The sequence below is a fragment of the Spinacia oleracea genome, chromosome 3 (genome assembly GCF_020520425.1).
Source record: "Spinacia oleracea cultivar Varoflay chromosome 3, BTI_SOV_V1, whole genome shotgun sequence".
NCBI lineage: Eukaryota > Viridiplantae > Streptophyta > Magnoliopsida > Caryophyllales > Amaranthaceae > Spinacia > Spinacia oleracea.
Genome location: NC_079489.1, coordinates 159298979 through 159326539, shown reverse-complemented (window position 1 = coordinate 159326539; position 27561 = coordinate 159298979). Strand labels below are relative to the sequence as shown.

The window sequence follows — 27561 nt, the reverse complement described above, 5'->3', positions numbered from 1 at the left end:
CGACACGTCAAAACCCTAGGCGTACTTATTCTTCAAAAGTTGATGCTCGACGTTTCACTTTCCTTTTTAATTTTTGGATTAAGAAAGAAATGCTTATTTGAACAGCTTAACACTCGTAATTAAGTACGGATTAGTGTTCACTGTTCACACAACACAAGTAGTGCTCACTGCCCTAAAACATCTAGCTACTCTTTCTTACCAAAAATAAATAAATACTAGGGCCATGTTCTTCTGAGTTTTATTTGGCTGAAGTGTTGAACTGAACTGAGCTGAATGGAGCTGTACTGAACTGAACTGAATGGAACTAAAGAACAGGGCCTAGTAAGTACAGCGTATGTATGACATTTTTCATGTTCGTGGCACTTTAAAAGTTTATTTATTTATCTTTAATTAAGGAAAATACATTTCCATGTTAAAGTACTAAATTTTGAGAAACATTTTACTGGTAAATGATACCCTGTAATCTTTAAGTTGGGTGGTCCAGTTAGAAAACTGATTTTGGCACACCTGCCACTTGTGAGAGAATACAAAATTGTGTTCTACTCACATGAGGTGAGCCAAAGTCAATTCATATCTAGTTAGCTAGACTCGAAATCAGTTGCACAATATAAATTAGTTTGTTAATGTTCAAATAAGGGATTCTTTCACTTGGGGTACGTCTATTCACCTGATTTTCACTTATTTTTTCTGAACTTATTAAAACTTATATTTCATTAACTTGTTTTTCTTAGAATAAGTGAAAATAAAGTAAATAAACCAGAGCCTTGAAATATGAATTCACTTGGTAAACATGTGTAGGCAAGAAACACAAACACACAAAATGTCATATTTTACTCCGTACGCGTACAACACACCTGGGTACGTGTAAGAAGTTGTATCCGAGCAAGCAATTTAGATTTTAGACATAACACAATCGTATAATAGTAAATAGTAAACACGATCTATAACTAACAGGTACACCCGAGTACATGTAATAAATTATATCCGAGTAAGTACTAACAACGGCAATATTCTCATACCCTAGAAAGGAAAATATTAGAGTAGCATCTAATTCCAATCTTATACTTTGTACATGTATTCATACTTATTTTTAGATCAAGTCAATTAAGAGAAGTCAAGACTCAAGAGGAGTCTCAAGAGATAAGAAAAGTAGGCCACTTACTAATTAAGGAGTAATCCGTACTATAGTAACAAAACCTTTCCATTTTCTCTCACCCACAATCTCTCAAGCTAGACCTTATCTCTCTCTCTCTCTATCTATCTACATTCAACTAGCTAGATCAATTCAAGTGTTTTCATAGAAGCAAAACCTACTTTTAGTATTCTCTCATTATTTATTTATTTATTTTCCTTATTAATTTTGAGCATATATTTATTTATATAATATATTTAGATATATTATTATTATAGTAGTATATATATATATATATATATATATATATATATATATATATATATATATATATATATATATATATACGTATAAATAATAAAAAAAAAATGGGAAGAGGGAAAGTAGAATTGAGGAGAATTGATAACAAAATAAATAGGCAAGTAACATTTGCAAAGAGAAGGAATGGTTTGCTTAAGAAAGCTTATGAACTTTCTGTTCTTTGTGATGCTGAAGTTGCTCTCATCATCTTTTCTAGCCGTGGTAAACTCTATGAATTCTGCAGCTCAAACAGGTAATTTATCACTTAATTAATATTCATTGTATTTTTTGTTTTAAATAAAATTAGCACTACTTCGTAATTAATTAATTAAGTATAATATATGTAACAACTAAATCCGAATTACAATAAGGATTAAAAATATTCAACCAATTAATCTCTTCATAATATATGTCATCTTGATTGTTGTGCTAGTTTAATTTAAAATTAAAGATCTTGATTTAGGTTTGTGGATTTCCTGTTAATTAATTAATTAAAGTTGTAACACTGCATTATATTTAAAACTGCCAGATCCAAGAGGGATATATCATATATATAAACCCTGCGATGATACCTATCTGAATAATTTGTAATTTTTTACTCCGTACAAAAATTGGATAGTTTTTATAGAGATTATTTTCATATTTAATTAATTATGATATATCAACTTAATTTGAAACTGTTTATATAATTATTTTAAATTTTAACTAGCTAGGGTGTGGTGCGAGAGTTAATTACCTCGGGTTTTTACTTTTAGTAGGGTGTAATTTTTGTTAATATAAGATCAACAACCTTCTCAATTTAAAGCCCTATATCTGGAAATCAAGACATAAATTAAAAGAATCATTTTTTTTCATGATTAGTTTGATTATTCAACCTACAACAATATTTCCCTAGTTTTTTTTTTTGTTTTGTTTCCGAGGCTTAAGTTGGGAAGGGAAGAATTATCCCAATACATCTACGGAGTATAAATGAGTAATTTTTGAAGAGAATGTACATAAAAAAATGTAACATTCAATAAGTTATAGCGGTCTAAGATGGTAAGAAGTGTAACTTTTAACTGATGTTGTATGGTGTTTGGTCTAATGATATTGATGTGAATGATTAATAATAGTATGGCGAAAACATTGGAGAGGTACCAAAGATGTTGCTATGCTTCACTCGAAACAGGAACAACTCAATCTTCCAACAACAATAACGAGGTAGCTTAATTAGCTTAGTATATAATTATATATTGATCCACTTAATCAAAATGCAAGTTGTATGGCATTTAATTTTGGAATATATAATATATATGCAGAAGAACTACCAGGAATATCTCATGTTGAAAACCAAAGTGGATATTCTGCAGCGCACACAAAGGTCAGTAATCTTAACATACGTTACTAACTTACTACCAATTGTATGTTGGTTCAGTGGTGATTGAGGTTGAATTTGGTAGGCAAGATCCGTGTTAAATCTCCCGCAACAATAATTTGGAAGGGACTGAAACCTATCCATCCAAAACTCGCCCCGAATTCGGATTTGCCCTAAGCGTGAGCCGGATGGTAACACCAAAAAGAAAAAAAACACACATACGTTTACTCAGCTCCTTTTATATTTTTGTGTTTACTTTTACTTTTGGATTATCATTCAAACTCCATCGTCCTATGGATTAGGGTAGCAATCTGTGGACTATGGACCGTGGTGCACATAGAACATGGTGCACCAAAAGAACATATTATATGTGCATAAGCAAAAGAGCACGACACTACGGCAAAAGAACATGCGATATAATATTTCACTTTTTTTGTTATAAAAATAATATATTATTTTACTTTAAAAACCTAAATAAACAAAATACTCATGTTCTTTTCTCGTAATCAGAAGTTCTTTCAATTATATACTAATGTTTTTAAGGTGCACCATGGTCCACCTTCTAAATTCTTATTAGGGTTGAAACAAACATATTGAGTACTAGGTAAAGTTCGAGAATGGGCTTGAACTAGCTAGCTAGGATTAGGGCGTCGGGGTTATTGGGCGGGTTGTCTCTCTATATGTAAACTATGTTACTTAGACTAATTACTAGCGTCGGACCCCACTGGTACGTGTTCAATAGTCCAACATTAAGCTAAATTATAATTTTTTCATAATTTAAGTCGAAATAAAGTGTCGAAATGTCTGTACTGTATCGGAGCGTTGAGGGTCCGACGCATATAATTCGCGTAAACATAAAGATAAAGTTTGAGACTTGGCTAGGATGGATGTAACTATGCAACTATGCAAGCTTAGTGTTGATTTTTCTTCTTTCTATAACTTGATATTTTTAATTTATTTTAATATTTAATTTTTAAAACTTGTGTAATTACTACTGTAGGCCTGTAGCTAGATCCGTATAATTAAAAAAAATGGACAAGAAAGAAGTGACAAGTGTACTGTTGAGTGGTGTACGGGTCTGATATTCGCAAATGAGTGGTAGGGTCGTTACTCGTACGTTAATTGCTCATCGTTACCACCACTGATAGTACTCTTGTACTCGATCTGCATATTACGTTTTATTTCCTTTGGTTAACTACCTGTTTTCTTTAACTCTTTGTCAAACTTAGCTGTTAATACGTGTCAACTTATGGATCATACGGACTTTTATTCGTCTCTAAAAGATTGTTTTGTATTCTGTAATTTTTCCCACTTGCTTTCTCTATGTAGTATAACTGGTGTATGGAGTATGCACAACTTACTCAGTTATATACACTCAAATATCAACAAAGTGAAATTCGTTATGGGGCAATTTTTTAGGGACTGATGATACGTACAGTAGTTAAAATGTACGTTCCATCTGTCTTAGTGCACCATCGACTAGTGACATAATCAAGTGGAACATTCTAGCTATATAATGTATAGTATGTACACGGTACACCATATGTTGATTTCGGACACACCTTAATTAACATGAATTGATCTTCTTACTAATATGTAACTTGGTTGAAATCAAGGTCAATTTGATATGATATGATATGATATGATATGATAAATTGACATGCAGGAATCTTCTAGGGGAGGATTTGGTGGAATTGAGTATCAAGGAACTAGAGCAGATCGAGCACCAACTAGACAAATCCTTGAAACAAATCAGATCAACTAAGGTTTTCATTTTCAGTCGTTACGTACTTACCAAATCAAAACAATTAACAGGCTTAGTTACTCCAAATGACGTACAACTTATTATTTTTTAGGAAAATCGACCCAAATACTAATTTAACATATCTACATTTTGTATTAATATATAATTTGCAGACCCAACTTATGCTTGACCAACTTGCAAATCTTCAAAGAAAGGTACTCCTGTTTTTGTTGCTTAATTAATTGCATATTTTTATCTTGGTCTTAAATACATACAAGTATATATTTATTAAGCAATGTGTTGTATACATACGTACAATTAAATTACTCCAACAAGCTAGGCCGGATTAGGGTTTGAAGGAAATCTATTCTAATATTTTAAAACACAATGTTTGCATGAAGTGATGCCATGTGTCATCTCTGCCACGTGTCATCTATTTTATATTATTTTATTTTTTGTTAAATCATAATTTATATTCATCCTTTTCAATCTCCTCCTTAATTAATTAGATATTCATTTTATTTCAAAAATAATTTTATTTGTTTCACATTCCAAATATAATTTCTTAATACTCCAAATGCTTCACATTTTGATTATTACTTCAAAATTTGCGTATCCTACTTTATATTACATAAATAAATAATGTACCAGAATGTTTAAATTAAGAAACTCGTGCATGGCACGGGGTAAAAACTAGTTTAGCATAATACTCCGTACAATTCATTCAATGTCTTTTTTAAGGATATATTGCTTGATTAATGATGCAGGAGGCCATGTTGATGGAGTCTAACAGAGCTTTGAAGGCAAAGGTACAAATTATATAAGCATGCTTAAATTATTACGTACGTAGTACTGTAGTACTGTAGTAGTACTTCATATTGTTATTACTATTACTAGAATGAAACAATGCTAGCTACATCTAATTGTACGTACATGCAATATAATCAAGAGTTAACAAAGTGTTTTAAGTTACTACCTCCGTTTCAGAAAGTTCTTTACAGTTACTATTTGCACGGACTCCAATGTAATATTTAACTTCTAATATATCCAATTTCGTATGTGAAAAAATTATAAAAAGTTGATATTCTGAAAATACATACCGAGACCAATCTAACAAGATCTTACATTGCATGTAACGTTTTGATGTATATAATAGTGAGAATTTACAGTCAAAGTTTTCATATTTCTGACACATATTCCAAAGCGTAAAGAACTTTCAGAAACGGAGGAAATACATTAGAGCATGAGCATACCATAGTCCTCAAAATTAAATTAAATCGAGAATCTGTTTTTTGTACATTAGGTTTCCTGCAACCCTTAGCTAACTTAACGTACGGCCACCTTGTTAGAATTGAAGTCCTAAACACATGCATCATGCAACATTCTAATATCCATGGATCATACATTATTAAATTAACTTTGTATATCTATACACTTCATCGATCATCTGTTCCAATATTATTGCATCATTTACTTTTTTTTAAAGGAAATATTACATCATATTCATATTTATTTTACATGGGTTGTAGTTGGAAGAAACTTGTGTAGCGGTTAGGAGGCTACAATGGGATGTCGATGAGGCAGAGGCACGGGATAATAATAATAATAATAATAATAATAATAATAATAATAATAATAATAATAATAACAATAATAATAATAATAATACACCTTATGTTCGCCAAGCTGGCGAAGGTTTCTTTCAGCCGTTACAATGCAACGATAATTCAAGGTAAAATCATCTCTTTACTCTTTTAATTAATTTGATGAGTAATTAATTTCCATTAATTCCTTTAATTTATTTCGGAAATTGCAAATACAGGTATATTAATAATGGAGTGACACAAGAACACTTGAACAACGAAGCAGCTTCAACTAGTAAAGACAACCACAATAATGGTTTTAAACCAGTATGGTTTCTTTGATACATATATCATGCATTTAGTATAAGAATGCCTATATAGCTTATGATTAATTTAATTTAATTTAATTACAAATGAACTTTGTATTGTATTCATGTATTCTATATTTGTATTGATGTATTGTACGTACGTCTAGCAAAGGCTGAATAAGGCATATTTATTTTGTAACAGAATGTAATTCAATAAGTGATCAATTAGGATTTAGGACCCCTTACAACTAAATTAAAAGGTAGAGTACATAAGAGCTCAATAAAGCTGGTGCAATTTTATACTCTAATTTATTTTTACAAGATTTATTTTACAAATACTACAATTATGCCTAGCTTAGACATATAGGTAGGGCTGCAAACGAGCTGAGTTTTACCTTCATTGTCCGAGTTAAGTTTGACAAGGATTTTATTGTTCGAGCTTGGCCAAGCTTTGTAATTTGTTGTTCGAGTTTTGTTCTTTAAGCATCCAATTGTCTCGAGCTCGCGCTAAACGAGCTTTATTCGGGCTTAATAAAGCTAGTGCGATTTGCTGTTTCTTCCGTTCTAATTACTAACAACACGCATATTTCGGTCATTCTCATACTTGCTACACTTTCCCTTTAGGCATGAGACAACTACGTATATGGACAATCTTTTAGAGACAAACGAAGCACTTGGTATAAAGTGGTTGTGGGCCGGTCGGGTTAGGCTTCGGGCCGATCCCACAGACTGTGGGTCTGAACGGCCCCGGACCATGTAAAGCCCACTTTGCATCGGGTTGGGTCGTGATGGGCCAGATACTTCAAATTAAGGCCCATGCCCACTAGCTATAGGATCGGGACGGGCCCACGACTCTGTGCTCGTAGCGGGCCATGTTTTTTGTGTTGGGGTGGGCCTCGGGGCCGGCCCGCCCCACAGCCATCTCTAACTTCAGATGGTTGGAACTTGGAAGGCTGGAGGCCCAGTTTCAATGAGATTCTTCAAGTTAAATTCTAATTTGAACCAATCTTAATATATATGGAAATCACACTAATGGGTGATAAACAAAAAGCCCGTCTAGCTCAGTTGGTAGAGCGCAAGGCTCTTAACCTTGTGGTCGTGGGTTCGAGCCCCACGGTGGGCGTAAAATTGTTTTTTTGTATAAACAAATAAAACTATAAAAACATACCAAGTACAAAGAGTTAGATCCAATGGGTAATGGGTAATGGGTAGATTTGACAATACATAAAATTAAGTACCTTTCTATTAAATGTTAATTTGTTTTTATCAATTAAATAGGCACATGCTAATCTTGACAGTTCGTTGACATTGCTCTCTCTCTTGTCAATTCAGTAATACTAATCTAGCAAGGGTTAAAGTATTATCAATAAAGGTTCAAGTTTTTTAGGTTCGGTTTTGAATAGGGTTGATTTTTGACAGGTCTAATAAGAGTAGGCTACTTGTTATTGGCAAAAATCTACGTCTGCTCTAGGGTTAATATTTGGAGTTGGCAAAAAATATCCGGTAAACGCGTATGGGTGTACTAAAAGGAAGGTATAGCTTATTAGGTTTGGCCCGTTTAAAGGGCGATCATATCCCTTCGTGTCCAAAAGAGTGTTCCTTATAATAAATTTTACTTTATTAATATGTGGTATTAATTTTGCATATGGGTTGGTAGAGTGGACTATAACCAGAAAATTAACTATAAGGTATGAGTCAAACAAAAAGACACCTCATAAAAGAGATATAGGATAATTTTTTAGGGGCGAAGGGAGCAGGAGGAAGTATTTGCGCATATCAGATATGTATGGGCAAATACATATCAGAACAAAAGACAAAATAGGAAAAAAGACAAAAAAGAAATTAAATGGTACTCAGTACTTGTTTAAACAAAATGGTACATTTTTTTTACATAATGGTACTTGTTTTTACAGAATGGTACTTTTTTTTAACATGAATGGTACTTCCATTTTTGTCTTTTAGCTATTTGTATTTTAGTTAATATGTATGTTGCCACACATATCAGACATGCGAAAAAACAACCTCGAGGCAGCAGTGAGCTGTGAATCTTAGTAGGTGAACAGGCTGAATAGAATAAATAGGTTGTATAGGTTAAATGGGTTTACTCTAAAATAGCAGCGTTAAATGGGCCGAAATGGGTTACACTTTTACACACTTACACATGGGCCTTGTTTTGAGCCTTTACAAGTTTAATATCATGTTAAAATCAAGCCCTTACAATTTGGACTTGATAAAATTTCTGTTGAGGGAAACGTTTGGCCCATATATTAATGCAAGTCAACATCCGTCAAAGTTTTGAGATTTTGAGGGTTTTTCTACTTATAATTAAAAATAACTTGTCTAAAAGTTGTTTAAATTGAAGAATGTACCTTTTCTTTTTGTTGGGATGAAGAATTTACTACTTCCTCCATTTTTTAATAATTGCACCATCTTGCTTTTAGCAATATTCACATATTTTTATATAGTTATTTTTTGTAATTTATATGTAAGGAAAAATATATTGATGCGGGATCTTGTTAGATTCGTCTCAAAATATACTTTCAAATTATCAAATTTTTATAATTTTTTTAAAATGTATAATGAGAGATATTAGTAGTTAAAATAGTGCATTGACAAACGTGAAATCACAGATGGTGCAATTAAAAAAAATGGAGGAAGTATATTTTCTGTAAATTAGTGCAAATAAGAGGTGGGGATGGGGTGGGGAGAAAATGTTTAAAGTAAATAGAACAAGGTCCTTGTTTATTTACTTGTCATCTTTGTAAATAAATAAAAATTCAATACGGAGTAGTCAATATATATAAGGAGTATATGCACACGATTAAACCAGACAAATGAAGTACTCCCTCCGTCTCTATTTGTTTTTTACGTTTTTCTTTTTAGGTGTGCCAAAATATTCTTTACATTTCCTTTTATATTATCATATAAGTGATTTAATATTCTATCAAAATTTGTGTCCAATTATTATATTAACCAATTAAATCCATTGGGTCATTTAATCTCTCACACTTTTCCAAAGGGACATTAACTTTTTTTCATTTTTCCAATATCAGAATTTTGATAAGAGTGAAAACATTATAAATAAACGTAATTTTTATCGTTTACATGAAAAACTTAGAAGAATTTCAATGCACATTAATGAATCGTTAAAATACGTGCAAAATGCCAAACGTGAAAAATAAAAAGAGACGGAGAGAGTAGTACTTAACAGTCAATTAGGCTGAATTTAAAACAGTTACCCAAAGCATAAATGTTTTGACTCTTGGCTTAACACTAACACTAATGATTCATTCTATTGTCAAAATAAAAAGAAACACTGATAATTAATTGATCACCAAACAATATAGACCCACCAATAAAACAAAAAATAAAAACTTTTAAAGCCAACCTCCACATTATGTCTAATCATTAATGTTTCAAGATAATTATTGTTATTTAAACTTGTTTTGCACTCATATTTTCTTTTCTTTAATTTTTTTAATAATAATAATAATAATAATAATCAACCATTTTATCTTTTTCTGGACTGTTGATGATGACAAATGATTATATTTATATGGTTAAATTTATTAAATGAAATTGTTTCATTAAGTGAAATGATAGTTGCTTTATGTCGGCATGTAGTACATGTTCCAAACTCATTTATTTTTTCTATAAATTAAATAAATTTATAATTACTTATTTCAGACATTAACAAAAGTATAGAAGTGGATACTTGTTAATTTTTTTTAAAAAAAGTGTTGTCTAATCTTAACTCGTTTATATTCCTTTATTCCCTTGTTTGAGTAAACTTTTTTTACACTAATGATCTCCCTTTTTTTCATGAAATCATGTAATTAAAATGGAGTTAAGGGCTAGAGCCTCGAGAAAGAATAATCAAACTAGAAAAGGTCACTAGACAAATTGGCCCTACAATTTGATGGCAACCACGTTAAAGACTTTATACTTTAACCCCACATGAAAAAATAAAAGAACATACTTAGAACCAAATGATAGCTACCAAAGCCAATAACTACAAAATATAAACTTGTAATTAAGTAGCTATAATTAACTAGATTAATTAAAAAGGAAAAAGTTAATAAAAGGAAAAAAGAAATTGTATGACTCACACTTTTCACAACATTCTTCAGTAATGTATACACTCGATGTTTGTGTGATATTTTATATGAATATTGTAATTTTATATTTTGAAGTATTACTACACTATAAGAACATTAAAAATTATCTAAGTACTATAAGTAAAATACTTTTTTTTTTTGAGGGAAAGTAAAATACTAATATTTGATATATATTTATAAATATTATAACTTTAAGCCAACGCCAAAAAATATATAGTTTTACGTAATAAATTAATTAGCTATAAGGGTTAGCAACCCTAAGGGTTAAGATACATATAACATAAAATAATATATAAGTGTAATTAATTGGAGAGAGAAAGTGTTATAAGGTGAGTTTCAATGCATTTGTAACCAATCATAATTCAATATTTAAAGGGTTAGCAACCCTTAGGGTTACTCTATCATTGTCCATAATTAAATAGATTAACTAAAAAGGATAAAGTAATAAAAGAAATAAGCAATAAAGCAAATGTATGACTCATTTTTAGGACACACATTATTATTCATTTAATGTATGTACTCGATACGTGTATGATATTTTATATAAATAGGCCAGGTTACATTATAAGTATATGAACATTAAATATTATCTAAATTACTAATATTTGATACATGTAGTTATATACTACCTCCGCTCCTTAATGTTCTTTATGCTTACTATTTGCACGGACTCCAACGCAATATTCAACGACTTATATATCCATTTCCGTATATGAAAAAATTATAAAAATTTGATATTTTGAAAATACATAACGAGACCAATTTAACAAGATCTTACCTGATAACATTTTGATGTATATAATAGTTGGAATCCACGGTCAAAGTTTTCATACTTTGGACACATATTCCAAAGCGTAAAGAGCATTGGAATAGAGGTAGTATATTATAACCTTATGTCCTAAAAGGGGGTAGTATAAGTATTTCATAGGGCCGGGGCGCCAAAAAGTTAACTTCAAGTGTTCCCTTAATTAAAAGAATAGAAGGATTATCATTAAATTTAACTACCACTATGGTTTTGCACACATATATAATAAATAGATTCCGAGACTCTCTTCCTTATTTGCACTTCATCTCTAAAATTTTAGGGGGAAAAAATGGGGAAAAATGGAGGCAAAAAATTGCAAACAATGTGTGTTAATAGAATTAGGCCACTAGTTAAGGTTGCTACACAAAATAAATTAGGAAGTTCTCCAAGTAGTGTTAAGAAAACTAATGTGAATGACAAAGTTGGAGAAAATAACAATGGTGATCATCATATTCATCCCAAGTTTGAGGAAGAATCTGGGAAATTATTGAAGGAAAATGCAAAAAAAGGGAGGAAAATCATGGTGGTGGTTGATTCAAGCACCGAGGCAAAAATTGCTCTTCAATGGACACTTACTCATACGGTTCAAAATCATGATCTTATTGTTCTTCTCTATGTTGCCAAGCTCAACACCAACACTACTAATCAAGGTTTGTATTGTAGTTTATCGATAATCACGTTGATAATGTAATTTAAACGAGTAATGTTAATTAATTTACTTGTCTTAATAGAAAAGGATGATACGAGAAACAAGATGTCATCAAAGGTTTATGAGTTACTACACTCTATGAAGAAGACTTGTCAATCTAAGAGACCAGAGGTGAGTTAGAGTTCGTTCTATTCACCTGATTTTTGTTTATTTTTCTGAACTTATCTACATGAACTTAGCTGAATCTATCAAAACTTATCAAAGCTTAATTAGTTATAAATTATACTCGATAATAATTATTTTTCCTAAACTTATCTTATCTGAACTTATCTGAACTTTTCTGAACTTATATTTTCTAAAACAAATGGAAATAAGGTGAATAGAACAGATCTTTAGTCTAATCTAGGTAGATAATACCACGTGTGTGTTACATATAAAATCACGGTAATACCCTTAGGTGTACACTATTGATTAACTAGTACTCCGTACAAGTAACCAATACAAGTTGGTGGGAAATTTACCTTGTGACTTGGAGTATTGGAGGTTATAGGGTCGAACCCAATCATCTATAAAATGCTTGGGAGTGGCTCAAACGTATACCTATGTAGCTGAGCTGGCTAACTTGTGATACATTGGTTCTATAAATTCTGTTGTTCTTACCTAATAAAAAATAATTACTAGTACAAGTATTTCATTTTTTAAATACTAGCTACATTTACATTTACACTTACCATAATGTTTTTTGTGTAAGCATCATGAATTTGTTATAATTTGATGTAATGGAACTTATAGGTAAAAGTGGAGGTAAAATTGGCACAAGGTAAAGAAAAGGGACCCACCATAGTAGAAGAGGCAAGAAAACAAGAGGTGTCCTTATTAGTTTTGGGCCAAAAGAAGCTGTCAACAACATGGCGGCTGTTACTATTATGGGCCACCAACAAGGTGGCTGCCGGTGGCGTTGGTGGTGGCGGAATGGTGGAGTATTGCATACAAAATGCAAGTTGTATGGCAGTTGCAGTAAGAAGAAAGAGCAAAAGGGTAGGAGGATATTTGATCACCACTAAGCGTCAGAAAGACTTTTGGCTCTTAGCTTAATTATTATCATTGTTTATTATTGAACATGTTTTTCTTTTTTTCACTTTTGTTGAATTGTTTAGAGTGAGTGAGCTCAATTTGGTTGAACTATATATATATGTAATTACATAACATGTTTATAATAATGTTCATAATCAAACCAATTAAACAACCTTCTTGTCTTTGAATGCAAAGTTGCAATTTCTCTTTGCTTCTGATATTTTTCCTTGGATCCGTACAGAATCCCATGAACATCATCAAAATAGGGCTGCATTGAAGCTTTTGTTGCTTCAATCCACACTCCAACTTTCTTGTATGGACTCAATATCCTAAAACGATCTTTCTCATCCAAAACCTAAAACCAAATAAACTTAAATGTCAAACTCTACCATCTACTTTTACAGTAGCACTATCTTTAAACTCCAAAGTAATATATCAAGTTATCAACATTTTGTCAATTAGAGGCAAAATGGTGGTGATCAGTATCATTGCCCCTTTAAGTTTGATGATCAAACTACATTTGACATAAACGTAGCTTTACTATGGTTAGTAGTTTCACTCATAAAGGTACAATACGTATTATAGTTGTTAATAATAAATAATAATAAACTGTCATTGAAAGATGGAGTAATTAGTATTGACTTTTGAGCACCATATTGCTCACTTACAGATACTCCCTCTGTCCCTTAATACTCGACCTGTTTTGACCGAACACACTTGCCAATGCACAACTTTGACCACCAATTTCTTTAACTACATTATTATAAAAACTTATAAAAATACTAATATTTTGAAAATATATATTAAGATGAAACCAACAATATATTATATACTAACATTTGTTTTCATATACTAGAAATAAAATAGGGTCAAAGTGAATTATGTTAATAGTGAAAAAAGTCAAAATAGGTCGAGTATTAAGGGACGGAGGGAGTAATAATAATCTCTCCTTTTCCAATGACCATTTTCTCAACTGTTTTAGGTAGCACTTATTTTCCAAGCACCTTAGCATCTGCATATCTTTCTTCCCAGATTTAACAGGAATTATATTGTAGATATATTTCCGGTGTTCATATTATGTAAAGTTTCCTAATGTTATTAAGTTGAGGAGTTTATGTGGTATAAGCTAGGGTTGTGTACATTTTAATATAAATAATGTTATATCGATATACGAAAAGGCTAAGCCGTTTTCTCTTAATCTTCTCTGAGTTTAACATAATGCTACTATAAAAATATCAAATGAAGTGTTTCTAACACGCTGTTGACTGCTTCAAATAGTGAGTTAGTGACCAGAGAGCATAACAGAACTGTTTTATTAGGTTTGGCCTAATTCCTTTTTCACTCTTAAAAGTCTCTAGTTCAACGATACCTTATATTACACGATTAAGAAAAAAAACATGGAAAAATGTTGACAAAGAGTTAAAACTTCTTTACCTCTAACTCCATGATCTCACAAACAAGGCTAACGTCTGCAATAGATGGCTGGTAACTACCCAGAAGGAACTTTCCACTTCCTTTGAGCCAAACTGATTCGATTTTTGCCAACGAAGATTCCAATATTTTCTTCGCATTGGCAGCAGCTCCAGGATTTAAGGGTCTTCCAAGTGTTGGGCCAAGTGTAGTATGTAAAACATATTTCACTGGATAAGCAGAAAAAAAAAAAAAAAAGTCATGTAAAACATTATTTCATTTAAATCGGCCAAAAGACGTTAAAATCAAGATTGCATATCCTGTATAACCGCATCTAGAAATCTAATTAGGTAAATCTTCAAAGTTCAAACCACGTTTACAAAGGAAAATGGAAAACCTGAGACTCTGAGAGTCTGAGTACCAGGTTAGCAAATTAAGGAATAAGATTTAAAAAAATGTAAGCTTAAAAAAATTGGGGCTATTAGCCACAACTACAGATCTAAGGTTGGGAAGGAAGAGAATCAAAATATGGTTTATACAACCGGGTGCACAATGCTCACTGTGCACCCTGTTTTACAAAAAACATATAGTTTAAATACGAAGAACATATTGTTCATACACAAAGAACATATAGTCAATGAACATATAGTTCAAATCCATAGAACATATAGTTTAAATATTTCGCTAGTACATGTACATTGAAATCGTTCTCAATGTTCATTAGATTTTCAATAAATGTTCAACAGGGTGCACAATGAGCACTGTGCACCCGGGTGTATAATCCAAATTGCGGAAGAGAATAGCATGAAGCTACCAGCCATGTCATGAAACTATTTCCAGTTTATAGTATGTATAGTCATAGTTAATTACTGATAATTTATTCCATAATTTATTCTTGTGATTCGTCAAGCTTTCAGCAGAACTTATCTTATTTTAAAGGTCAGGAAAGCAGAAAAGGAAAGTGCAGTACATGCTCCATAACGTAGATTTAAGTGATGCCAATCCAGCACTGAATGGATCTTCGCTCTCTTGGAAACATCAGCAGGATACCTTGAGTAACATACATAGATGATCAACAATGACTAGATTAATGATGAGTTGTGGACTATAGATTGGTGCATAACAGATAACTAACTGGAGGGGAATCCAGCATTATGCTAAATGATAGTACTGTATAAAAGGACCATTCAGAAATTTTATAAAAGGTAAGGGATGTTCTCACCAGTGATCCGCCACTCCAGGAAATGCACAAGAAAGATAGATAAGGATGGCATGACTGCAGAAATTTTCAGGTAAATGGTCAGTCAAATCCAATAAACAAGAAATAAGCTAAATGATGCTTATATGTTATGTTCTAGTTATGAAGTTTTCACAGAATCCGCAGTTTAGCACCCATCACAGATAGATAATTTGACTTCCATCAATAGATATTTGGGAATGCTATTTGTTGGTAACATGGATTTGGTGGATGCAACTAAAAAAGACGTCAATAGCAACATAGAGAAATACCCTTGAGGTTTCAAGTTGAGTAGAACTAAAATGGGATACTTGGAATGAATAGGTGAAGCAGGAATACCTCTAAGGCTCTAACAATGAGCATCATATGGTGCCATGGTGGTGTTTCTTGCATACTAAACCATTCTAGCTAGAAAATATATAAAAATCAAGAAGAAAAAAAAGTGATAAGAGATATGTCAATCCGTCAAAGTCATTGGGAAAATGCGAGGAAAGAGTCAAAATTTGTGGACGCATTATGAGGAGGTATCCGAGTGCCCTATAACAAGACACACCACAATAGAATTGCTTCAGCACAAGTTGATTTTTGAGGGGAAATTTCCTTTTTCATACTTGTTGCTTTAATTAAAATTATGATATTCACTTATTTGACAAATGCCCTCAGGCAAGTCTCTGTTTCTAATTATGGGACACTCTATCAGCACACAGTCTTTGAGTCATTCTAGTCATTAAGTAACTAGAGGAGACTTCTTGTATCAGAATACCAATAATACTAGAGTATGCCAACTAAACAAGAGTACAAAAAAATAAACAAAAAAGCGAAATGAAATGAAATGACCTTCTAATCCTCAAATGGAGACCAAACAAGTCCGAGACAAATATCACAGAATTACCTTTCAAACAGCTTAAATCTTCCATCAACTATTGCAGGAACTTGTCGCATTGGGTTTATCTCTGAGTTATGGTGATCACGAAATGAGCGAGATAACATCAATTAAAGGACTCAAGAAGAGCCAACATTGTTATATAAAGATCAACACAACAAGCAGGGCTTAAGCCTTAAGGCAATCAAAGGTAAAATAAACAGCAAGTAGAGTTCTCCAACAAAATTAAACAATACTGTAGCTAAGATAGATACTCCATAACTCCATATTTATCATTTCACTCTTATTCTAAAACAAATGAAGCACTCTTATTATGCACCCCATAAAATACTAACAGAGAAATTGGGCTGACACATGCTAAGTTGGGTTTGATTATTTAATTATAGCTAATAATCCATTACTTGGTATATAATGATGATTTTACAATCCTTCAAGCTCATGCATAGGAAGATGTTTCCTAGTTTCTACTGATACCCTTTGTGCTAATTTACTATTACTTTCACTTCCAATGTAGATGACAATTTACAAATAAAATAATTATAGTTAGGAGAACTATCTGCTATGTTAGTTACTCCCTCTGTAACTTAATACTCGCACCGTTTTGACTTTTTGCACTATTCAAATAATTCACTTTGACCCTATTTTATTTCTAGTATATGAAAGCAAATGTTAGTATATAATATATTGTTAGCTTCATCTTAATATATATTTTCAAATATTAATATTTTTATAAGATTTTATAATATGTAGTTAAATATATTGGTAGTCAAAGTTATGCATTGACAAGCGTGTCCAGTCAAAACGGTGCGAGTATTAAGGGACGGAGGGAGTATATTTGATGCATATATGCATCAACCTAATGCGTATACTTAACTAAAATGTTTAAAATGTTCCATGCTTGTGCCAATAAAAATCCCATATAGAAATTGCACTTTCAAGCTATCTAATAGACGAACGAATAAGTAAGAAGAAAAATAACAAATAAACTCAATCATCAAAATTTGGAAAGACAAAAGGGTTACCTGCAAATTGTTGAGATAAATGCTGACGTTTGACAACATCAATCGTAACCTCCTCAAATTCGATATTGTTAACCCTGCAATAGAACATTCATGGAAATCGGGTTTTAAAAAAACCCCAATTCAGTAGCAAATTGAAGAGAATTGCAGAAAATGAGGAGATAGAAAGAGATAATAATGAGTTACTTGCAGAATAAAATGACAGCTCGAGAAGGTTGGGACATTCGATCTCCAAAAACTTTGAGAGTCATATTTCCTGTGTAGATTGATTGATTGATTAATTATGATTAGCTAGAAATTAATCTGTGATTAGCTCTCTCATGTTGGGTATAGAGTGGACCGAGTTGGAGTCAACGGATAGCACGTTCGCGGCATTGCTTGCTCTGCACGACCCTGCACATTGATACAGAGGGGAAAGGAAGAGTACAAGGAAGAAGAAAGGTTTTCATATTAAGATGATCTCCAAGTTTTTTAAAGCACGTAAATCATTCTCATTTATCAAAAATAGAAATGAACCGAATACTCGAATTTTCAATAATTCTTTATAAAAAAAAATTGTCTGTTGGTTTAGCAGTGATTGGGGCTGAACTTGGTAGGGAGAACAACTGGGAGGGGACTGAAACCTATCCACCAGAACTCGCCCCGAATCCGGATTAGCCCTAAGGGTGAATGAATCGGGTCCTAACACCAAAAATTATGTAGTAAAAAAAGAAACCCAAAGAGTTTCCGGTTTGAGAGTTAGCAGAAGTCGAAGCATCTCACTCGCAACAAAACCGAAATAAAACTACATATCTAAAAGAATGGGCGGTTAAAAGTACAATTTTTGAATTTTAAATTTGGCCGAATAGTTAAAGGTTTTAATCACCACGTCCATAGTCAGCAGAAAAGCAAGGGTCAGCAAGCAACCAGTAAAGGCAATCAACGCAGTGTCAAACTAATGGACTTATTATTGAACAAGTTTTTTTCACTTTTGTTGAATCATTTAGAGTAAGTGAAGCTCAATTTGGTTGAACTATATATGTAATTACATAACATGTTTATAATAATGTTCATAATCAAATCAAATCAATTAAACAACCATCTTGACTTTTTCAATGGAATTCGAGCACATTAGGCTACATTAGAAGAAAGTTTGCACCTTTCTATAATCACGAAGAAATAACTCAAGTCTAGTTTGCCAACTTGCCTCAAACGTCGTTTCAGAGCTATGAAAATAATTATCGAGGAAGCAAACAAGGGTCTTGATCTCATCAAATAACATACTAAACACAACTCACTTCTTGGAGAAATTCAATAAGAAGCTTGTCAATTTGGACTGTAAGAAGAAGAGAAGAGCTTCTACATGAAACTTGCAACTCCAAGGGAGTATATAATGTATGCAAAGTGGCTTTGCAAGTATATACTCATATATTCATGATGGCAACAATTAGGACAATCCTACATCAATAATTAACAAATAAGAGGATATTACAAACAAATAAGAGAATATTACACCGGGGATAATAAGTAATTATATATCTTTTTCCCGCCTAACTAAATTACCTTATAACTAACATGGATGAATTGTCATCTATTTTGCAAAAATTTATCCTTCATGTTAGAAATGAGCTTGAACTTCTCTTCAGCTTCAACTTGCTGCCGTAAGCAAGTTGTTGACATCCTATCCGGGTGGAATTTTAAACAAGCTCGTTTATATGCAGCTTGGACCTGATCAACATAAGTTTCAGATTTTCCTCATGAAATTACCAATAAGAAAAAGTTTTAAAAGAGGACAAGAATCAGGGCATTTTGATTCACGCAATTCGGATTATATACCCGGGTGCACAATGCTCGTTGTGCACCATAATGAACATTCATTAAACACCTAATGAACATGGAGAATGATTTGAATGTACGCGTACAAGTGAAATATTTAAATATATGTTCTTTGAATTTGAACTATAAGTTCACTTCTATATGTTCTTTGGGTATAAAAGATATGTTCTTTATACTTGAACTAAATGTTCATTTAAAAACCAGATTGTGCACCAGGGTGCATAAACCACTCCTAAGAATCGCCTAAAAAGACTAGTGGACTCAGAAGTCCAGAACTATTTGCAAAGGATGATTTTAGAATCTAGACAGAGAGAAACAATACCTCATTTGGAGGAGGGTACTGGCCACCACCAACATGGATCCCTAAACATCGAAGTAGTGACGCCATGTCACTGCATATAGCCTCTGTTCTACGTAATTCCATCTTTATCTCTGAACGATGTTTCTCTTTCAGGTTCAAGTTCTCCTCGTCCTGTAATGATTCAGTGAAGGCTAAAATAAGTACAAAACATCCTCCATTGTAGTTTTAACAAAAGAAAATAAACACGCCCGACAATTGCAATGAACCACAAACTCATCCTAACATAAAACAAAGGCGAAAGCATTCCAGCAACCACAATTTTTTTATCCAATCTGAAATCCAAGGAAAAGCAAACATACCCTTCTCCGTGTCTGCCGTATTTCCTCTACACGCTCCTTTTGTCTTCTTTCATTCATCTGTATGCGCATATTTTCTGCCTTTTTCCTGTTCCTTAGCCTCCGTGCTTCTTCAGCCTATAGAAACAAACAAGCAAACATTTCAAGCACCACTCCTTGTAGGGCCAATCATAGACTGACATTTAAGCAGTAAGATAACAAGCAACTGGTCTGAGATACTACAGAATTTGCACAAATATTTCAACAAATAGATGACACAGAACAGATGCAAGTTTTAAGAAGTTAACAGAGGACTGGAAAGAGAAAGGGCGTCGAAAATAGCTGTAAAAAAAGCGAAGAAATTTATGGCTGTAGGAATTCTTCAGACATTCTACTCATGGAAACAGAGTGGCAAAAGAAACTCAAGAAGAATTATGTTACATCATAGAATATGGAGATTATACTCCGTCAGAAATATAGAATATCTCTTTAAGATAAACTTGTAGAAAGAATTGGGGAACCAGAAGTCAATGTAGACAAGGAATACAAAAACTGAACCTAATGATGCCTCTTCAAGAAAACAAATTATCACTGGCTACTAGTAATGTCAAAATTTTCTCCAGCTCCAGTACAAAAACAATAAAATTTGGAATGTTTTGTTTCCATATCTAATTCTCCATCACTTGCACACATCAAGACACTATCCATTCTACCAACATATGCTATAAATCACCTCTTCCACGTGAAGTAGCAAGACAAATGCAGATTGTAAATCAAATTAAACCAACCAAGTCAATTCACTAGGGCACTATTTGGTTCAGCCATTCACATTGCGACATTAGGAATTGGACTTGGTTGGGAATCAAACACATGGAGCGACTCCTAACCTATCGCTGGCTTGGTTGAAAAAATAAATCCATAAATCCCGCTCTCACACCGGTAATCTCGTTTCCCTCTTCACAGTAAATTTCTATCTTTTCCTCCTACTCCATCTCCTGCTCCATCATGCTATCTTCCCAACTGAAGTTCTTTGCAATGCAACAAACTCCAATAATATATGATTAACTAAATTCAGCTCGTCAAAAAGGGGAACATGCAACATCATTGTGGTGACTAAGCATTAACAGAAATAAATTAAGTTTCCTAAGTAAAGCATTGGCCAACACAAAGGAGATCTTCACATGGATCTTCAAATCAATCTATACTAATTGGTTAATGTGAAGATTTAAGGAACATTTTTCAGGTATGAAGGTCTGGAAAAATAGTCCCACACATAGCGAGGCAGGTCTCATAAATTGCAGGACTGCACGGTGAGTAGACAAGGACAAGAGAAAGGGAAAGATTATGGGGATTTACTAAAATCAACTTCCCCCTTGGGTTTAGCGTATACAATTTATCGGCATTTGAGGTATGGGTTTCTAATAGAGTATTTTGATTTCAAAACAGTAAACGCGGATTTCATTAATTCTAAAACCGCACCTGATTCATGATTCGGTGAACAAAACGTACCCTAGATGGTGGTGCTACAGGAGTAAGAATGTAATCATGTCACTAACAAAGGCAGTATACACTATTAATATTCTTGGAATGACTAACTAATCAACTATAAATAATTTCCACCTGGCAAAAATTAACTAATTCATTATTGAATCGCAATAACAAAGGAAGCTGACTATAAGGCTGCTAAAGAAACAAACCCATGGACAAAAACTTCCCCACCAAGAATAAGAAAACAGTGTGAACCTGTTTAAGAGAACCTCTACCCAATAATAATTGTAGTAAAAATCTCAAGGGTCAAAACGACAAGGTAAGCCTTCCCTTTTAAAATGGGATCTGAACCTCAAGCAAAACACCTACTGCCAAAACATAGTGCAAAACCGGGTCAAATTCTCCCTAAAAACAACAAGAAAAACGAAGTGCAGCTGTGTAGGCCATTTTCTAACACTTCAAGGCGTTCCAGTTCCAGCACACAATGGGTAAACCCCTTAGTGTAACATCATTAAATCAACAGATCTGATAGTCTAATCATGGACCATCACTAGGCTCCTAACTTTCACTGGGTTTACTGTAAAATACGGAGTAACAGAACATAAGAAGCAGACCTCCATGTGGGACCTTCAGCTTGGCTTTTTAAGTTGGCGTGGAGCATTAACGAAATTGGCAACCCTAGCTTGAATATAGGAGCGCAAATATTGCTATTTCGCAAACAGAAACAAAAGGGGGAAATGAACACGTGGATATCCAATTGTGGCAGATGTGCAATTTTCTGAGAGGAAAAAGGAGTATGAACATTTTGGGAAAATGTAACTTAACTACTTCTGTGATTGGTGACTGCATTGCCGATTCTCAAAAAGATCACATGATTTAGCAGTTCAGCAAAAATAAAACTTAACAGAACCTTCCGTAAATGTATCAACCATAAAAATGACGTTAAATAAGAAGAAAAGATGTACAAGCATCAACGGGAAGCACCTATGATCCTTAGATAGTGAGATGTTATCTGAACCTAGATCGACATGAACTGATTAGATGTGTTTCTTCCCAGATTATCATGCTTTTTGCAATCCGCCAAGCCAATATAGGGGGGGTGGGGGGCCACAAGATATAACCCTCTCTAGGGGGGGGGGGGGGGGGGGGGGAGCATGATAAGAACCAAGTTTTTATAAGCCTTCCAAGCAGATCTCTGGCGGAACTACCAGTGGATACGAGTCAGAGCTTAGATTACTCGATTACTGCTGCTTTTTTTTGCATTCTGAAGGCATTCAATCAATCTTTCTAGCCCAGCCCATATAAAAAAACACTCTAGTACTAGCCTCTTCAAACCATTTCACAATGTGTAGCCCTCACCAAGAAACACAAGATTGGATGGAGGTCTCTAATATTCATTACTCATTATTGCCAGAGCATTTTTAGCCCCTGCACCCATTTGCTACGACTCATAGAAAGTTGTCTAAGAGCCCCTACTCCAGTAAAGTCCAAATCGTTGTTGCCCCCAATCTGTTTAACGATTTAACCACAAAGTTCCTCCCCGCTAATGAGCAACATTATGAAAATGGTGAGTTGGAAATCATTTCTGCAACGATGAAATTCAAAAATCTGCATCCTTACTAAAGCTGATAATGAGAAAGTTCTAACTGGCATAGATTGTCCACAAACCACCACAGTAATCCACATTTCAGATCTTCTCTATCGAATAAAACAATACAGTGCTGTCAATAATAATTTTCTTATTAACAGGCTAGCAGATCTAGAGACATACGACCACTGAGCGGGTAAGAATTTTATTGGGAAATTCTCAATGGTAGCCCTAAACTTTTGCACATTGCATTTGGTAGCCTAAAAAATCCAAAATCTCATAAGTGGTCTTGTATTCTTGATTTTTATACAAATTAATATCAATAAATATTTTAAGTGAAAAATCCTGTTTAACATGGCATTGGTTAACCTGGTTACCTTTTTCGATTTAAGAAATAGTTGATTGATGTTATAGTAACACTCAATCAACTTATAAGAATACTTTTTCTTGGTTTGGGGCTCTGCCCTTCGTTATTCGCCAAAAAATATTATCAAGAACACCCAACATACTACTACGTACATAGAATAGAGTTATATTATCACCCAATGTACTACATAAACCCAGAAACTAAAACCATATCCTTCCTTCAATCCCATGAACTGCAACGACTAGATGAAAACTCGTTGCAAAACTTAAAATCGTCTCCCCTTCAACCGCACAATTACGAATGATTTAGAAGCTTGAATCGCAAAACCAAATCAGGCCTTAAGCGGATCCTCCACATAAACAATGGTATAATTAATGGTGGTAAAGATGAGATGAGATGAGATGAGATGCAATGCGATAACAATGGAGGTTGTTATTAAGAATAAGAAGTCATGATTTTGAGACGGTGAAGAATTTAATTACTGTTTTGGGAGGATTCTTTCAAGGGTTTTGGTGAGAAAAATCATTGAGTATGTAGTTGACTTCCGCCATTGATGAGTTCTTGAGGTAGGAGATACAGAATCTAGAAGCGACGGTATGTCCTTAATCACACAACACCTTGAGATTTAGAAAAGAAAAAGAAGCAAGCAATAATTTATATTTTTATTGAAAAGTTAACCATATGGTTAACAAATGTCATATTTAACGGAATAATTAACCAACAATCTATGTTAACTGCTTTTTCATGGTGGTGGTCGAGCGGTGGTTCCAATTTTGGGTGGTTGTGGTTGTGTTGGAGAAGAAGAAGATAGTGGTGTTGGTTTTGTTGGAGGAAGGATCGAGATGGTGTTTGTAGTTGTTTTGGGAGAAGGAGAAGATGGTGGTTGTGGTTGTATTGGAGGAAGGAGAAGAGGGTATTGGTGGTTGTGGTTGTATTGGAGGAAGGAGAAGAGGGTATTGGTGGTTGTGTTGAAGGAAGAAGATGATGGTGGCGGCGAAATGGTGGCAGTAAGGTGGTCGGGAAGGAAGATGGTGGCGGAAAAATGGTGGCAGTAAGGTGGTCGGAAAGGAAGATGGTGGCAGTGCCATGGTGGACCGGTGGGAAGGTCGGTGGTTCCTAAGAAAGATGGTTATGGGAGGAGAGAGAATGTTGATGGGTTAATGTCCTAAGAAAGATGCTTGTGCCCCACTCTCTCTCCAATTAAATTTGTTAATTAAAGTACAGTACCCCACTCCAACTCTTTCCATTTTCCTTGCTCTCAATAAAGCAGAAATTGAGCATGGGGCAAAAAAAAAAGGACGGAGGGAGTATATATCACAAAGTGTTCCTAAACAAATGCATGTGCCATGTGGCGCTCTCCTTTCTTTAAGAGTCTCATTCCATGTCATTCCCATACCTTTTAACAAAATTAGTAATATGTTTCAACAAGATTTGAACCCATGATCTCCAAGTTAAAAACAAAAGACTTAATTATTATCATTTACAAACAAATTTAATTAAAGCACAATATAACAAAGAAAATTAATTAAGTGACATTTCATCGTAATTTTTTGCACAAGGGCACAAATTTAGTTATTCGTGTGATAGTCTGGGGCGTCAGGCCAAATGTAGTTTATATGTGAAAAACTTGATCAAATTTTGACAATTTTACCCATTGTTTTAGCCTTCAACACCCAGCAGAAATTAAATATCCACAATTAAGACAGCTTTACAAAGGCCAATCAGTGACATAGAACTAACTTACATTTAAGCCGCTTGTAACATAATTATGACATTAAGCACACCCATTTATTAAAAACACAAGGGGGGGGGGGGATTATATAATCCAATAGATATCACAGAGTCAAGATAATTCACGGTACCTGAATTAACAACTGCTGCTGCCTTGCTGCAAGTTCTTCTTCCATAGCATGCTTGTACTCCTCAGTCTCCTTGATCTTCTGTCTATCAATAATTATGTTAATCTGGTCAGAGGAAGACACTACTTGATTTCCACAGCCGAGTTCATGGTCTGGTAGCATACAAACTATTTCAACACCTTGTTGTCTATCAATCAAAGCAGCATGATCACTTTCAACATCTTCAGAAGGCCCCTTTGTTATAGAAGTAGAATAAACACTACACACTTCATTTTTTGTCATATCACCATAATCCGGCCGAGGGAACTTTAATTCTTCAGCTAGCTTTCCAGTAGAATCCCTAAAATCACCTGCAGGCTCCTCAGTATTATGATGAACAGGACTCTCAGGTGACAAAGTACCACCTCTTTCTTTTTCATCGGAGCTAGAATTAACGTGTCCATCAATCTCCATAGGATCATAATCCTGATCTGAAGCCTTACTTTCCTCAGAAAACTTCTCAGGATAACCAGCAAAAACATTGTCACCATCTTGTTGAACAGAACATTTTCTCACATTGCTTTGCTGAACAGGGGGTTCAGCATCTTCGGCATAATCATGAACAGGATGACTGGGCACTGAAGTGCCAGCTTCATTTTCAAAATCATGAGGAGCGCAGCTAGCATCCTGTCTTCTTCTAAAAGAGGCCTTTTCCCAATGTTCTCGTAGCTTTCCTGAAGACCCTTCCATTAACACACAATCGGAGCTGTCACTTTCGGATGAACAACTTTCAGAATCAAGACTTATTCCACAATGGTTCCTAGGGATACTTTTTCCAGGGTAGGTTCGCTTGGACTTGGAGAGTTTTACAGGTGTATCTTCTCCATTAACATCATAAGAAGTCGTTGAGGGATCAGCTGCCTCTGTTGGGAAGCATTGATCACTGGTCGTCGCGTCACTATTTGTATGACAAACCCCGTCACTGCTTCCACCACCATCTTCATCATCAATGTTAATCACAAGCTTTGCTCGTTTTCTGAACTTCTTTTGGAAAGAATCGGGTACGTCGAGGATGATAACGTCACCAAAATCATCAGAATCAACTTCAATAAGGACAATGTTATCCCTTTTCCTACTTGTGCATTTTTTCAAAATTCTCTCATCGAAGTTTTTCTCAGGCATAACATCATGACTGGAAGCTTTAGGAGCCCCCATTCGTCTTCCTAAGAAACACAAGCAAACATTTTAATTTACAAATGAATGCGGAAAATTCCAGATTGTTTTGCACTGTAAAGACATAGAACAGAAACCACATATCCCGCATTGAAATCACATGTTTCCAATGTGTACGCCGTCAATCAGAAGACACACAATCAACTCAAGCTTCTTGAATACTCCATATATAACATTTTATTTACAGATTATACACTATATAGGTTTACAAGCACACTGCACAGACATACACACAATGACACAAAGCACGCAATTTTCTTAGTTATGACATCAGCAACGACCTCACAGACTCTCTATTTATTATCACATACACTTCCCTTTCGAAGAACCCGAAACCCCATGCCCAATTGCCCAGGTATTAGAAGAAGAAGAAGAAGAAGACCTAGTCTAAATCATCAATACGCCAATGATTAATTGACGAGAAAAGAATCGAAAAACTAACAAATTAAAAACCCGGGAAACTAAAACCATCAAACAAACAACTGCCTAATTCCTTCCCAATGTTGCTACAAACCCTAAAATCGTAACTTACGACTAAGTCAAACAACAATTACAATCTCTCGTCATAAAAACGAGAAAATAAATCGAAAAATAATACTGAAATTGCACGCTTAAACACAAATTAGAGATCTAATTGAAGAAGTAGTAGTAATCAATTGAAAAAATTACCAGTGATGACGAATCACGAGCTTTTGCCCCCAAACAATAAAAAAGAAAAAAGAGTGAGACGGTGAAGGATTGAGAGAGAAGCGGAAAAGGGAGAACTCGATTAAGATTTTAGGAATTTTGAAATTTTGGAGGAAGTGTGTGTGTTGGTCGCAAGCATAGCGAGTGGAGAGAGAAAGATTGGGGTTTTGGCCGTTGGTACTCTTGGGAATAAGCCATTAAAGACAAAATAGTGCTCAGAAATTAAAAAAGGATAGCATCGGGTCAGCCCAGCCCGACGCATAAAAAGGCACTGGTTCGAAGTTGTGGGCCAT

At 34.0% G+C, this 27561-nt stretch overlaps 3 protein-coding genes and 1 non-coding gene across 6 annotated transcripts; 2 read left to right on the top strand and 2 right to left on the bottom strand.

Moving 5' to 3' along the window:
• Nucleotides 1–1466: 1466 nt before the first annotated feature.
• On the top strand, nt 1467–13255 carry LOC110806169 (agamous-like MADS-box protein MADS2). 2 transcript variants are annotated; one of them, XM_056841110.1, is made up of 10 exons: nt 1468–1685; nt 2545–2632; nt 2731–2792; nt 4453–4552; nt 4704–4745; nt 5298–5339; nt 6060–6262; nt 11838–11994; nt 12081–12164; nt 12786–13255. In XM_056841110.1, the coding sequence occupies exons 1-10, from the start codon at nt 1501–1503 to the stop codon at nt 13086–13088; spliced, it is 1266 nt and encodes a 421-aa protein (XP_056697088.1). In that variant the 5' UTR covers nt 1468–1500; the 3' UTR covers nt 13089–13255. The 2 variants fall into 2 exon arrangements, with proteins under 2 accessions (XP_056697089.1, XP_056697088.1); XM_056841111.1 differs by lacking the exon at nt 4704–4745 and having other exon boundaries at nt 1467–1685.
• Nucleotides 7472–7544, top strand: TRNAK-CUU (transfer RNA lysine (anticodon CUU)). The gene has a single exon. It is a non-coding gene; the product is annotated as a tRNA-Lys (tRNA).
• LOC110806183 (glutathione S-transferase T1) lies at nt 13166–18690 on the bottom strand. Of its 2 annotated transcripts, none has more exons than XM_056841115.1 (7): nt 17803–18690; nt 17620–17693; nt 16607–16667; nt 15700–15753; nt 15448–15527; nt 14502–14707; nt 13166–13422 (listed from the first exon to the last, which is right to left on the bottom strand). In XM_056841115.1, exons 1-7 carry the CDS (start codon nt 17865–17867, stop codon nt 13192–13194), a joined length of 771 nt encoding a protein of 256 aa, XP_056697093.1. In that variant the 5' UTR covers nt 17868–18690; the 3' UTR covers nt 13166–13191. The 2 variants fall into 2 exon arrangements, with proteins under 2 accessions (XP_056697093.1, XP_056697094.1); XM_056841116.1 differs by having other exon boundaries at nt 14502–14698.
• Nucleotides 18691–19042: 352 nt separating this feature from the next.
• LOC110806175 (uncharacterized) lies at nt 19043–27476 on the bottom strand. The gene is made up of 5 exons (XM_022011808.2): nt 27251–27476; nt 25373–26571; nt 20092–20205; nt 19754–19903; nt 19043–19323 (listed from the first exon to the last, which is right to left on the bottom strand). The coding sequence occupies exons 2-5, from the start codon at nt 26561–26563 to the stop codon at nt 19183–19185; spliced, it is 1596 nt and encodes a 531-aa protein (XP_021867500.2). The 5' UTR covers nt 26564–26571; nt 27251–27476; the 3' UTR covers nt 19043–19182.
• Nucleotides 27477–27561: the final 85 nt, after the last annotated feature.